Here is a 15,253-nt window from a genome sequence, read left to right on the forward strand (position 1 = left end):
GCAATCATACCATAGTTTAGTTAGTAACATAATATGTGTGGAAAAAGATACAAATTGTCATTTTTCTAAAACAGATGGAGCTTCCAGCAGCTGCATGTTGTCTTACAGTAATATATGTAAATGTAAAGCATGTCTGTTGATGGTAATAAGTTTGGAACTTACATTTATTTAAATATGCTCTATTGTCTCTCCCGTTTAGGAACACCCGATGCGTTTTCCCAGTTGCTTACGTGCCCATATTGTGATCGAGGGTACAAGCGTTTTACCTCTTTGAAGGAACACATTAAGTATCGCCATGAAAAAAACGAAGATAACTTTAGTTGCTCCTTGTGCAGTTACACATTTGCGTACAGAACACAGCTTGACCGCCACATGACGTCACACAAATCAGGAAGAGATCAAGTAAGTGGCGTTTGAAGTAAGGATTTGTCATCCTCCATAACAGTGCTGTGATTTGTTATGTGAGCAAAAATGTACAGAGCAAATAAAACTGTTCACATCAGATCATCTGCGTGCTGAAGTCCCAGTTCTGGAGCACACACTTAAACTTGCTGCTGAAGTCAGGCTTTTTTCATAGATGTCAAAGGATGAGATATGAATTCCTATGTTTTAATTCATCTAGGCATCTGGTTGGGTTTAAATTTTAGTTTTCAGAAGTGCTTTATTGCATTTATAGGTAATTAGTTTTTGCTGTTCATTAGCTAGCATTATATTAAAGTTGTGACTCTAATCTCAAATCTTCAGTGAAACGTATTTTTCTTTCATAAATCCTGTTTGGCTAATTCAGAATTTACTTTACTCATTTTTGCCCTTAAGAAACAAATCATTGTGTTGATTCATTTGCTTGAACTGTGAGATAATGGTTTCTAAATGCAGTCCATGCAATAAGGAAATATACAAATAATTTGTGCATGAAATACAGCATTTCAATGGTAAATGAAGCAACAGAAAGGGCTAAAGATATTCTGAGCTTGTTTTGTCTGGTTCATGGGCTGTCCTGAGGCCATGGTTCCCTTAAATGCCTTCCATAAGTTAGTCATCTCATCACTAACAGAAGGTCCTGAGCTTCTATTCACCTCTCCCTCTTTTTCTTTACTGCTTGTATCCTCAGAATTTTCTATCACCCACCCACAATTACATGCTTCCATAGCTTCTCAGGGGCACTCTGTGGCTCAAGAGCCAATTGAAACTTACTGAAACAGTCAGGAATTACCCAAGCTAAAAAGATACATACTTTCCACCACCATGAAAAGAAACAGGCGAGAAACATCACAGAAAGATAGGAAACAGTGAATAGTGACAAGAATGTAAAGGGGAAGGTACTTCAGTATTTCTTGAAGCTCCAAACCAACAGATATTTTGTTAAACTGAAAGGTTGTAACACAGAGTAAAGGAAATGCTTTTTTACACATTGCACATTAACTTCCATTCTACGAAGTATCACTAAATCCAAGAATTTAGCGGGCTTAGAAAACTTATTATACATTAATATACATTTCTATACCTGAGTTTTTACATTCATGGGTACATTAAATAGCAAAAATAGTTACAAGTATTGGCTATCCCACTGCAAGGATTTTGCTCTCTTGCAGGGTTTCTAATAACCTCACCTGCATATTCTGGGGTGGTAGTTCTTTATTAAAATGTATTTCCCATGAACAGTTTATTTGTCTTGCTGTCTTATTGGCTTGGCTTCCACTTCAGAGTTAGTCTTATATACATATTGTATTTCTAACTATAAAATCTATTAATGCTTTTGTATAATGCTTTTTTGTGAGCTACTACATTTTTCCAGTTTTTCCAACTAGAAGCATAAATGCATAAGAATAAAGTAGTTGGAGAGGTAGAAGCCTTTACCATATTTGCACGTAGTTTGAACGAAAAGATAGAAAATGCCAAACGATGAAGTGATCTCAGAATTGCGACAAAGGGAAGTCTAAATTGTATTCCTGCAGATACATTTCAATGGGCACAATTGCTTTTGATAAATGTTGTTTCTTTGAAGTATCTCAAACTGAGTATTACGCCCATATAAGTGTATTTTTTTCTCTAGAGCCATAACCAGAATCAAAACTATAATAGTTTAGATACTTGGCAAATTTGGAATATGTATTTGTTTATGTTATTGTCACAAAGGTGTCATGTCTTCAGAACAGGCTTCATGTGCATGTACATGGTAACATCATTTGTGTAATGCAAGATTAATTTTTTTCCATAGTAAGTATAGACATCCTTGTTGTGGATCTTAAACAGCTGCATCTTCAGAACTTAATGTGTCATTCTTAAAGGACTTCACCTGAAATCAGATTATATGGATAACTTTGTTGGCTGGTTAATGTCCACCATGTGACTGACAGTTTTGTAATTGTTCTGTACAAGGAAGCAATGAGCAAAGGTAGTACCTAGTGTAGTGAAGGCAGTGGAATAGGTATGTTCACACTGCTTTCCCATGAGGAATGGGGAGATAGGCCAAACTGCAGCTACTTCTGTGAGAGCTGAGAACCATCCTGCACCTTCTTCCTCCCCATGCCCGGCATCCTCGTGGCTCTCCTGGCTGCTCCTACACCACTAACAGTTGATAGGAGGTGATGCTGCCTATATATCATCTGCTTTCACACATGAAGCACCAAATAAAGATGTTGAGGTATGAATAAGTGCTTCTTATCTTTGTTTTCCTTTTCTTCTCATAAATTTGCAAAGCACCCATAGGTAGTGTAGAAATTTCATATTGCCCTGGACTCCGCTGAGAAACAGCAGTTCTTGAACACCATGCTCAAACCATCTCTAAAAAAAAAACATGATGTAACTGTAATTCCCATCTTCCAAATAACTTTTTAGGATTTCCATTAATTAGTTTTTGTTTTCTTCTATGAAAAGATGAACTTTAGCCCTAGGCATAACAAGTGGTTGATGCATGGATGCATTAGTGGCTAGTTACAGACCTTAATGTGGATGTTTCTTCTTTCTGTCCTTAAAGGAATGCAGAGGAGTATTGTTGGATGGTACAGATAATTCTTTAATAAGCAGAAAATAGTTATATACAGTGCATTTAAAAATATATCACACATCAGAAGCACAAAAAATGTGTATTTAACAGTACTGAAAGGGGAAAAAACATTTGAATAAGAGAAAATTAAGAGTGAAAGAGTATCAAAGGTGGCACTTTAGAGGATAGTTATGATTTCTTAGTTATTTTAAAGAAAAAGTCCTGGATACTAACTCTAAGGATATCACAGATTTATAAAGAAGAAAAATATAGGACAGACAGCCAGAAAGCTGAATAAAGTATTACAGATATAAGAAAGTAAGGCAAAATAGATGGAAACACTGCCTACCAGAAAGTTCAAAGCAACTTTTAGCTGTGTCCAGGAAAACAGGAAAACTCGTTAAAAAATTGCTAAGAGGAATATGGGTTTCCATGCTTTGGAAGCAGGACATTGAATTTTAAAGACTAGCAGAATCATTTCTGATAGATTGAATACATGCACTAATATTTACTGTGAATATTTATGTAGTCCAGCATCTGCAATAGCTGTATATATGCTGAGATCCTTTAACTTGTATCATCTCAAGTCAGACAGTTGTAACTGATTCTCTGCAGGCTTAAGTAAATCCTGACATAGTCCTCTAGACTCAGTGAAGTTGGATCATTAAAGTGAAAGGCAGTGAGTCAGGCACAATCATCTAGAACATCATCTTCAAGGGACTTAGTTAAAGAAAGTTGAAAAGTTGTGTGGACTAGCAGAAGACAGCTGACAAAACCAGAACTAAGGGTCAAGTACTAATCAGGATAAGTCAGAGTGGCAGCCTCACTGCAGAGCCTGGCAGGAGGCAGGAAGGAACCCACCCTAAGGAGGGTGAGAGCAGTATCTGCTGTGAAGTTAAAACTGCAGCTTAACGAAATGCTTATCCCAAGGGAACTGTCAAATTCAAATACTTGGAAGCAATTTAGGTGATCTTGTTTCAATTTATCTTTTGTTAGCATCTGTATCATATAAAGGAGGACAACGTGTAGAATGGGGAGGGCTGATAATTTGGACAGCATATCTCATAGCAGAGTGCTCAGATTTTCATCCAGCAAACTATACAGCTGCGCATTCTTCAGATCTAAAGACATAAATCAGTCCAGGAACATCATCCTGCCTTTTTATTCATCCCTGCTTCTCCAGCACACATCTCGGCCCCCAGCTGCTGTGTCTGCACTTGGGGAATAGCCTTAGCACCGGGTAAGCATCTGCTCCAGTGCTGCCAACTGCAGTAGACCAGACTTAGGTGTAGGAGCTCCCCACCATGGTTTCGTGCCAGAGGCAGGCTGTTTCCTCCAAGTACATGTATAACTCTATTAATCAGTTTATGAAAATACTTGCCCTGGTTACCAAAAATGTACAGCTGCATCCAAGTGGTGGCAGAGTATCTTTTTGCAAAGTGAACTCTACTTAGGAAGGAGACACTGTTTTAGTAAATAATTTGCTTGAACACAAAATTTCTGATTGTTCCATTTCATGTTGGTAATTAAGCTGCTCCAACTTCTAAAATGTATAGATTTATGCAGTTTGTGATAAAATTATATACCTTGCATACACATCACATATATACTGCATACTTTTACATGTCTGTCTTAGCCTTTGTGGTTTTTAAAGTAGTATAACAATAAAGATAAATGAAAAATAATTTGGAGCTTAACAATAAACTCTCTCACAAGGCAAAATACAACAAAATAAGCACAAAGTTCCAATGCAAACAGTGAAGAGGTTTGATGCTGTGTACTTGGGAAATACTTCCATATTGTTATTTTAGTTTTTGCATTTATTTTGAGAATTCATTGTGACTGGGAGTGCCTTTGTTGTCACTGAGCTGTCTTCTCTTGAGCAATCGTGTGGCATCATTACATAGTGGAATTCAAGGCCAACTGTAAGCACTAGAAGCATGTAAATGGAAAAACCAAGTCAACTGATTAAATTTTAAGCAGGCTTTTATATGCTTTAATGTTTCTCTGTCCTGTGTGACATATTCTGTGGGTGGTGGGCTTGGGGTTTTTCTTGGGTTTTTTGCTTTCACAAAATTAGCATGGAACTTCTGACTCATATAACATATCCGTGCAAGCTTCATCCAAAGTTGGGAGAAGGGGCAAATGTATTTTTGGGTTTTGTTTGGTTTTGATTTTATTTTTACTATACCAGGCTTTTTCAGAAGACACACGTGGCTCAGTTTTAGCCTGACTTCTGATTTGTTTCTTTTTCATGCATAATGCATATCACCTTCAGTCTTTTAAAATTATGCTTAATTCTTTTCAGTTTCGTATTACATTTTCTCTGTTACAATGTGAAAATACAAAGTGTTTTTCCAACATGCTGTCCTACGCAATAATTATGAATTCTTTCTTACAGAGACATGTGACACAGTCCAGTGGTAATCGAAAATTCAAGTGCACTGAATGTGGAAAAGCTTTTAAATACAAACATCACCTAAAGGAACACCTACGAATCCATAGTGGTAAATAAACTAAGCATTGAATTGTGTACTAATGTTGCTATTTCTACTTTTTATAATGTTGATGTGCTGTCAGTCTTGTAAGTGTAAGTTTAAAATACTAGTATTTTTTCTTTTTTTATGTGTTCCTTCTGGGACTTTAAGCACTAACTGCAGCCTTCAGCTGTGTGGACGAGATATGTAGAATAACTCAAGAGCATTTGCAGTTGCAGCTTAAGCTCTGACAGTTAAGGAAAACTTCACTTATGGCAGAAGAAGCAGGGGCGTCCTTCTGGTGCCTTTTCACTTGTCTATTTTTTCTCAGTGTTTGCAGTTCATTCAGCATGTTATGAGCCTAGAAAGAGCTGTGCTTCCCACTGTGGCTGTGATTGTTATCATTTGAGACTAGTCATATGAAAGTAGGTTCAGGACACAGATCTAGGATTGTGATATACCGTCACAACAGTTTCAGTTTCTAAGAAAAAGTCCAATTTATAAGAAATTTAATATGTAATAATATATTTTAATACATAATATAACAATAAGTTTAATGGGGTCGCTCAAAAGAGATTCACAATTTCTATCTTTAACGCGGATGTACCCATTGACAGGAAATCTGAAAACAAGCTTTTAGGCCATCTTTTCCTTTCTTACCAATTGCTTAGCCATGACAATAGCAGTAAAGTGCACTTCACTTACAAGTCCTCCCTCAGCAAACATCATCTTCATTTCATTTCCAGAGGGTAGTGGCACTGCCTGTGAGTGGGAAAGCCTCAGTCAATGTGCTTTTCAATCTGAAAGCAAAACAGCTGTTTTGGCTCTTTCCTTTTCCTCTGTAGCACAGACCCCCTGAAAAGCCAGCTCTTACTAGGGGTTTAGTGATTGCATAGTTGTGTGCCTCTTCCTGGTGATTTAACCTGACATTCATCTCTGAAGGCAAATACATATCTGTCTTCTACCTGTATCTGGTTTCCTTTTACTTAAACTTTGCCTGTATTTCAGCTGATGAGTATTGTATGAAGATCCACATACAGTGTATTTGAGCTTGCGCAATAAAAAGTGTATAGCTCTCTGTACAATTACGATTTGTATTTATGGCCTTTTTGTCTTTGGTTAATCATACTCTTTTTTTTTTTCCATTATGAAATTTATGTACCTTCTGAAGTTAGTAGTTGTACTATTTGAACAGAGTTAAATGAAATCTTCAAGTATCATATAGACTGATTTATGTGATGTGGACAATTACTGGGAAATACTGGAACATATCATGATCATGTGGGCTCCATCCTATATCTACCAGTGGATCATAAACTCACTAAAGGACTCTAAGATCAGAGCTGTGCATGACACAGTTGCCTTTAGTGATCAATTAACTGTGTAAGATCATTTTTCAGTAGGACTCTTTGAGAGGTTATGTTGATGAAGTTCTGCTGTAACCTAGTAAAGTGTTGCATATGCCTTTTTTGTTTTGTTTTTTTTTTTATCTTTAGGAGAGAAGCCATATGAGTGCCCAAACTGCAAGAAACGTTTTTCCCATTCTGGTTCATACAGTTCACACATAAGCAGTAAGAAGTGTATTGGTTTGATGCCCGTGAATGGTCGAGCCCGGTCAGGGCTCAAGACGTCTCAGTGCTCCTCCCCTTCCCTTTCTGCATCACCAGGTAGCCCAGCAAGACCACAGATACGACAAAAGATAGAAAATAAACCCTTGCAAGAGCAACTTCCTGTTAACCAAATTAAAACTGAACCTGTGGATTATGAATTCAAGCCCATAGTGGTTGCTTCAGGAATTAATTGTTCAACCCCTTTGCAGAATGGGGTTTTTAGTGGTGGTAGCCCATTGCAGGCAACCAGTTCTCCTCAGGGTGTGGTGCAAGCTGTTGTTCTACCAACAGTAGGTCTGGTGTCTCCCATAAGCATCAACTTAAGTGACATTCAAAATGTACTTAAAGTGGCAGTGGATGGTAATGTAATAAGGCAAGTACTGGAAAACAATCATGCTAATCTTGCATCCAAAGAACAAGAAACAATCAACAATGCATCTATACAACAAGCTGGCCATTCACTCATTTCAGCTATCAGTCTTCCTTTGGTTGACCAAGATGGGACAACCAAAATTATCATCAACTACAGCTTGGAGCAGCCAAGTCAACTTCAGGTTGTTCCACAAAACCTAAAAAAAGAAAACTCTGTTCCTACAAATAGTTGCAAAAATGAAAAATTACCAGAAGATCTTACAGTAAAGTCTGAGAAAGATAAGAACTTTGAAGGAGAGACCAATGATAGCACTTGTCTTCTTTGTGATGACTGTCCAGGAGACCTTAATGCACTTCAAGAATTAAAGCACTATGAAACAAAAAATCCTTCTCAGCTTCCTCAGCCCAGTAGAACAGAAGCTGAGAAACCTGACTCCCCTGTCCCATCAGAAACTGGGGAGAACAACTTATCTCCTGGTCAGCCACCTTTAAAGAACCTTTTATCGCTCCTAAAAGCGTATTATGCATTAAATGCACAACCAAGCGCAGAAGAGCTTTCAAAAATAGCAGATTCAGTAAACCTACCACTGGATGTGGTAAAAAAGTGGTTTGAAAAAATGCAAGCTGGACAGATTTCTGTGCAGTCTTCTGGACCATCTTCTCCTGAACAAGTTAAATTAAGCAGTCCCGCAGATAATGATGATCAAGCAGCAACTACAGATGTAAGCAAACCCCAGAACAGCACAAATAACTCTGAAAGTACTGTCAGTACAACAAAATCTCAGACTCTACCAGGGGGATCAACTCTGAATGGTTCACGCAGTAGCACGCCATCCCCATCGCCACTAAACCTTTCTTCATCAAGAAATTCACAGGGTTATACGTACACAGCAGAGGGTGTACAAGAAGAGCCACAAATTGAACCTCTTGACCTTTCGCTACCAAAGCAACATGGAGAACTGTTGGAAAGATCTACCATAACTAGTGTTTACCAGAACAGTGTTTATTCTGTCCAAGAAGAACCTTTGAACTTAACTTGTGCAAAAAAAGAACCACAAAAGGACAACAGTATTACAGACTCTGATCCTATTGTAAATGTAATCCCACCAAGTGCCAATCCCATAAATATTGCTATACCTGCAGTCACTGCCCAGTTACCTACAATTGTTGCCATTGCTGACCAGAACAGTGTTCCATGCTTGAGAGCTCTTGCTGCCAATAAGCAAACCATTTTGATTCCACAGGTGGCTTATACATACTCTACCACAGTTAGTCCTGCAGTTCAAGAAACACCACCAAAACCAACCCAAGCCAATGGAAATCAGGTAATTTGGTTTCTGTATCACTTGATATTGTGTATGATGTATTCGTTCTGTATCCATGCTGAACTAATTGAAAACTGTCAAGATAAATAAAAATGTAAATATAAGCTATTAGACTTATTTGGCTTGATTGTTAATGGGTGATAGATGTTACTGTTAAGTCCTCTGTAAAGCTAATAAGCTCAGGCAGCTTGAGTCCAGACTTACAGAAACTATGTAGTTCTGTACATGGACAAGTCGATTCTTCACCATATTCAGTCATTCAGAAGTGTCTTCTAGGACATTAGTGCTCAGTATTTTAAAGGCAGTCTAATCCTCCTGATCAAAAAGCAAAGTAAGGCCATGACTTCTATTTCTTGCTGGCTCCGTGTCATCCCTTTCCCCACATTCAGAAAATAAACTCTCTGTAACTTTGGCTACTCCCCTCACACTGCTCTGCTTTCTCGGCTTGCAGAGTAGCTGAATTTATCCTTACACCATAATGGCACCTTAAAATTCAGATGTATTCTCTTTGTAAGTAAGGCGGGTATTTATCTTCACATCTGCCATTCCTGTATCCTGCCGTGTTTCTCCCTAGGTACATATAGATATGACCTGATCTGAGTCAGTCGTCCTGAGAAACACCTGTGCATGTTGAGCAGGGACAGAGCAGAACAGGAAAGTGGCTCATGTAAAGACTAAGAGTTTCCAGTTAAAACTTAGAAATGCTTTTTAGCATTTCATGCAGGCTTCTGTACTGCCAGAGGCTGAGGAGCCTTGAAGAGTTACGAGGTTGCTTATGTCTTAAGCTTTATTAGACAGATGATATGAGCTAACTAACATGTACATTTTTATATTCAGATTTGATAATATATGATAAAATTAATTGTGTGTAGTGATATTATTGATATCAGTAGAAAATACTGTGCTTCTTACAGATGAGCTTCAGCACTTTAAACGCTTAGAAATAAACAACAGTTAGGAGATTTTAAAAACTTTTTATTAATGGAACATTTGAAGTCCCCCAGATGTTGCTTTATTATTTGTGATAGTTTTATGAGGAAGAAGATAGTAAAATATGCAAACTTGAATGGTAAGTTAAATAGCTTTTTGTGAAAACTACGGCAAAAAATACCAAAACAAAAAAAAAACTTGCATAAAATCCTAGAGGTAGCAAAATGTGGGTGACAAACCTAAGCTGAAAAATGCAGTTAGATACCAAATTTACTCTTCCAACTCGCTGGTGTACTTTATAGGTCTTTAGTCTTCTTTTCCTTCCTAACATCACATTTATTTTATGGGCCCTAAAAATGATGTGTCAGTGTAACTTAGGCATGGCCAGCAGTGAGATTCGGATGTGATGAAAGTCAGTCCCAGTGAGAATTCTGATTCTGTATGGTGGCAGGGACTGCAAAGCAGAGTGATGCAGCAGAAGATTTTTTTGACTATGTAAGTCTAAACAATTTTGTTTGGCTGTTTATGGAATTGGATGAGAATAACAGCGTGGCTTCAGCTTACATTTTATAATACTGTGTGCTGCATCCATGCTTTTTTTTTTTTTTTATATTGAGCTAAACCTTTTTCATAATTTTTCTTAAGGATGAAAGGCAAGACACTAGCTCAGAAGGAGTATCGAATGTAGAAGATCAAAATGATTCTGATTCAACACCCCCAAAGAAAAAGATGAGAAAAACAGAAAATGGGATGTATGCGTGTGATTTGTGTGACAAAATATTTCAGAAGAGCAGCTCATTATTGAGACATAAGTATGAACACACAGGTATGTACCAGGAAAAGCAGATTCAGATCATTATTTCATGCAGTGTTAACTGATAATCTCAATTGGAATCCAGTTCTCAGAAAATGTAGGCAAGTGTAATAGTCCTTCTTACAGTCTGTGCTCAGCTGTCTTTAGGAACCTTTGTTTTGTATATTTGTTTGACAATTGCAATTCTATGTTTCTTTGAATTTTTGAGACTTAAACCTTGAATAGAAAAATGGAATTTCTTCCATCTGGCTCATGGACAGTCATCTGCAAGCAACAGCCTGTAGTCAAGGTTGTATTACTTCTAATTTACCTTGCCTGGTTATGCATTAAGAAAAAATAAAATAATAAGTTCAGAAAAAAGAATACCTTACATGAAAGGCAGAGAGATCTCTCTAGCACAGTGGATTTTCAAATTAAACTGCATTTGTAATGATCTGAAATTAACAGCCATTCATCAGATATGGACTCTAACGTTTTTGGATTTTACTTTTATTTTTAACTTTTCATAGTTGTTCCTTTTGGCTCCAGTTCTGCTATCTTTAGTCATTTTTTAAAACAACTGTTAATCTCTTACTTCTTCTGTAATGGCTTAATTATTTTTTTTAATTGTTTAGGTGCCTATATTATATATCTGCCTACTAATATTCTAATTTCATCTTACATATGGAATTTAAAAGATAAAAAATCCCCTTCTGTATTCACCACTTGATCAAGTTTCTCAAGTTGTATTCATTAACACTATTTTCATGCCTTTCCTGTCCAGGGACTCTTAACTCCTCCTTACATAACACAACTCTTCTTTTCATTCTACTTTTAAACTAAGTGCAGTATTCGGAATCATAGAATCATTTAGGTTGCAAAAGACCCTTAAGATCATCAAGTGCAACCATTAACTCTACACTGTCAAGTCCACCATGAAACCACTTCCCTAAGTAGAACTACACATATTCTAAGTCAATAGCTCCAGGGATGGTGACTCAACAGCTTCCCTGGGCAGCCTCTCCCAGTGCTTGACAACACTTTAGGGAAAAAAAAAATTCAAATATCCGATCTAAACCTCGCCTGGCACAACTTGAGCCCATTTTCTCTCATTATATCACTTGTTACTTGGGAAGAGAGAGCAACATCCACCTCACTGCCTGTTTGGAATAAGCTGACATGGGGGTGTTGATAATCGCTATAGTGTGACCAAAAAACTGCTGATTGTCTCTGTCTCTCATGGGCCAAGACAGTGCAAAGTTGTTTTGCATTGCAACTTTGAGTGTTGAAATCAAAATAACATTGCTAGGTTCCTGCTGTGCTCATAAGAGACTCTAAAAACAAGGCAACAAAGTAACAAAGTAGAAAGCTACAAAAGGGCAGAAAGAGAACTAAGTGAAACAGAGCAGATTTGCCCTATTAATATGTGTAGTCAACAAGTTTTGTACCTAGGGCATTTGCCTGTCCCAGCCTAGATTTTAGAATGATTTTTCCTTTACCTAGAAGGTGGAAGAAGGAATTGGTACACAAAAACCAACATAAAAGCTTAGTTTATTTAAAATTTCCATTGATACAGGAAAGTCAGGATGGTTTTGAATCAAAATAATGTTTACTGCAAGAAAAATATCTCCTTTTCTGATTTATTTATATTGTACTTTTCTTGTGGTAAAAGTTACATCTGAGAATCTGTCCTTCAGGTTTCCTAAAAAACTTCCAAATTACCCTTGTAATTGTGATAATGTACCCTTGCATACTTTGATCCTCAGGTGAAAAATTCAGGGTGAGAGTACTTGGAATAGACTGTTCTGTTGAATAAAATTAATTGCTGGTAATACCTTCACCAACAGCATTTTATGATGAAAACAACAGTATAATTCTTTACAACTGCTGCTACAAGATGTCCAACTGTTTGTGCTTTATTTTGTAGGTAAAAGACCTCATGAGTGTGGAATTTGCAAAAAAGCATTTAAACACAAACACCATTTGATCGAACACATGCGGCTGCATTCTGGGGAAAAACCCTACCAATGTGACAAATGTGGAAAGAGGTTTTCGCACTCGGGGTCTTACTCTCAACACATGAATCATCGATACTCCTATTGTAAAAGAGAGGCAGAAGAGCGTGACAGCACGGAACAGGAGGAGACAGGCCAGGAGGTCCTCAATAATGAGCATGCTGGTGCCAGGGCATCTCCATCACAGATCGACTCAGATGAGAGAGAGAGTCTAACCAGGGAAGAAGAGGAAGACAGTGAAAAAGAGGAAGAGGAGGAGGAAGAAAAAGAGATAGAAGGACTTCAGGAAGAAAAAGAATGTAGGAAACTACAGGAAGTAGAGGATGAAGAAGACGAAGAAGTAGAAGAAGATGAAGAAGGGAAAACTGAAGGTAACAAGAATGATGAAGCTGTAAATCAAGCAAGCAATGCAGAACCAGAAGTTATACAGAATAATGGGCAGGTGTCAGAAGAAAAAGATAAAGCTTAAATGATAGTTTTTTCTATAAGGAAAAAAAAATTGGTAATGAAGTTTGTTCTATATTATACATTCTTTTCATGGAAACACAGTAGCCTGCATACTGTGATTTCTGTTCACTACTGTGTAAAAAAATATATATATAAAAAAAAGAAAAAGGAAAAAAAAAAAAGAAATCCAGGTGTGCCTGAACCTCAAACTTAGTAATTTTTCACACAGTTTTCAAAGTTAGGAACAAGTTTATAACATGAAGCAGATTAGAAAAATACAGTGACTCTGGAAGCAAAGATTTAACAGGTTTTAGGAAACCTGATTTATTAGACGAGCATCTGGCATTGTTTGTTTTATCAGTATTAATTTTCATTCTTAAGTTGATTAATTTTTAAGCTGTACAATTGGGAGAGATTTATATGATTTTTTTTTTTTTAATGGTAAAACATTTCCTAAATCCACTTCAGTATTTTCTTATGTTTTAAAATGTGAGAACTTCTGCACTACAAAATTCCCTTTTGCAGAAACCTGTAATGCAGTTGCAAACAGTGCTTGGCTACCTTTATAAATTCAACCTAGAAGGTAGCGGTTTATGACATTAGATGTTGTAGTAGAGCATATTCTCATTTAAAGTGTATTGTTAGCCTTAAGAAAGCAGATGATAGAAGAACTGAAGTTTCTTACTCATGTGGTTAAAAATGTAGTTGAAAGGATTGTTGTTGAGTTCTGATTGCAGGGACTAACAGTGTTAATACTGGTAAGGACAGCAAAGTCGTCAAAATCAGTGTTTGTAATTGTGTTTTGAGTATGTAGTAACAATGAAGGATATGATATGAAGCTTTGTATCTCCTTTGGCCTTATGCAAGACCTGTGTGCTGTAAGTGCCATTTATCAGTATTATAAAGGCTCTAAGCAGCCTTTATCCAACGTGTGGCCTACAATAACTAGCATTTGTTGATTTGTATCAAACTTCTAAACTAATCATGGGGGAAAAAACACTCAGCCATCAGAGAAGTAAGAACACTGGTATATTTCATTATTTAATTATTTGGTGGTATTTTGAGTTAATACCTGACTTGCAGAATTTCTCTAAAATAATGACAAGGGAAATTTTCTAATCTGCTTTAATGCTTTATTGGTTTACTTTAATTTCAGACACATACATGACATGTTATCTGGCTCATAAGTATTTTTCAAATGTTAGTTATTATGGACCCCATTTATTAACAATGTTAGCTGATTTTTACCTATCAGTATTATTTTATTTCTTTTAGTTTATAGATCTGTGCAACATTTTGTACTGTATGTCTTCAAACCTGGCAGTATTAATACCCTTCTTACTGACATATGTACCTTTTTAGTTTTAGAAAACTTTTATATTTATGTGTCTTATTTTTATATTTCTTTATTTATTACACAGTGTAGTGTATAATACTGTAGTTTGTATTAATACAATAATATATTTTAGTATGAAAATTTGGAAAGTTGATAAGATTTAAAGTAGAGATGCAATCGGTTCTCTTGCATTGAGATTTGATTTAACAGTGTTATGTTAACATTTATACTTGCCTTGGACTGTAGAACAGAAGAATTAAAATGGGAATGTATTAATTTTACAATTGCAATCAATTCATTTTACCTTTACCCAGTTTTTAATATAAAGCTCTTAAATTTTGAAATTCACTGTGTGACTAATAGCATGATGCTCTGCAGTTTTATTAAGAGATTAGTCTAACCATAAACCTCTCATTTCCTTAGTAAGCCAAATTAGAATGATCTTATAAACAGTGTTGGGAGCAATGTTTAACATTTTTGTGCCAATTTGTTCCTGTATTCATGTATGTATGTTACAAATCTGAAACTTCATTTTTAAGTTCCTTGTTACATCATGGTCATTTTCTAGTTTTTTACCAGACTCCCCATCTCACAATAAAATGTGTCAACAAGTCTGACTTACTGTCATTATTCTGGTCATTTAGAAAATGGTTTGAAACTATTTCTATGAGATGTTATTCAGACACGGTTCCTGCTTCAGTGTCAATACTTGGTTTCAGTCGTGCATAAGGAGCACATAAGTGAAAGGAAGGTTTGACTGTGTGCAGGCAGAGGAATCACTGCGTTAGTTTATTGATTTACCAGCCTTAGTAGAACAACTGAGTTTTCAGAATGAACTGTGTGGGTTTGATTTTTTTTCCCCCTCTCCTATCTACATAATAAGAGTTTAATGCTCTCTTTCAATATGACTGCTTTTAAAGGAAGTAAGCTTATAGTTGTTTCCTTGATTTAGCAATAAGCTA

At 36.5% G+C, this 15,253-nt stretch overlaps 1 protein-coding gene across 3 annotated transcripts in view; it reads left to right on the plus strand.

The window, feature by feature from the left end:
* The window catches only part of ZEB1 (zinc finger E-box binding homeobox 1), a 121,894-nt gene extending 106,986 nt beyond the window's left edge, over window positions 1–14,908 (plus strand). For all 3 annotated transcript variants that reach the window (XM_065666688.1, XM_065666686.1, XM_065666689.1), the window contains 5 exons: window positions 200–402; window positions 5,388–5,493; window positions 6,960–8,770; window positions 10,346–10,526; window positions 12,421–14,908. In XM_065666688.1, coding sequence (XP_065522760.1) covers window positions 200–402; window positions 5,388–5,493; window positions 6,960–8,770; window positions 10,346–10,526; window positions 12,421–12,977 — 2,858 coding nt within the window. In that variant the 3' untranslated portion in view covers window positions 12,978–14,908. The remainder of the gene's footprint in view (window positions 1–199; window positions 403–5,387; window positions 5,494–6,959; window positions 8,771–10,345; window positions 10,527–12,420) is intronic.
* Window positions 14,909–15,253: the final 345 nt, after the last annotated feature.

The sequence above is a fragment of the Lathamus discolor genome, chromosome 2, assembly GCF_037157495.1.
Source record: "Lathamus discolor isolate bLatDis1 chromosome 2, bLatDis1.hap1, whole genome shotgun sequence".
Lineage (NCBI taxonomy): Eukaryota > Metazoa > Chordata > Aves > Psittaciformes > Psittacidae > Lathamus > Lathamus discolor.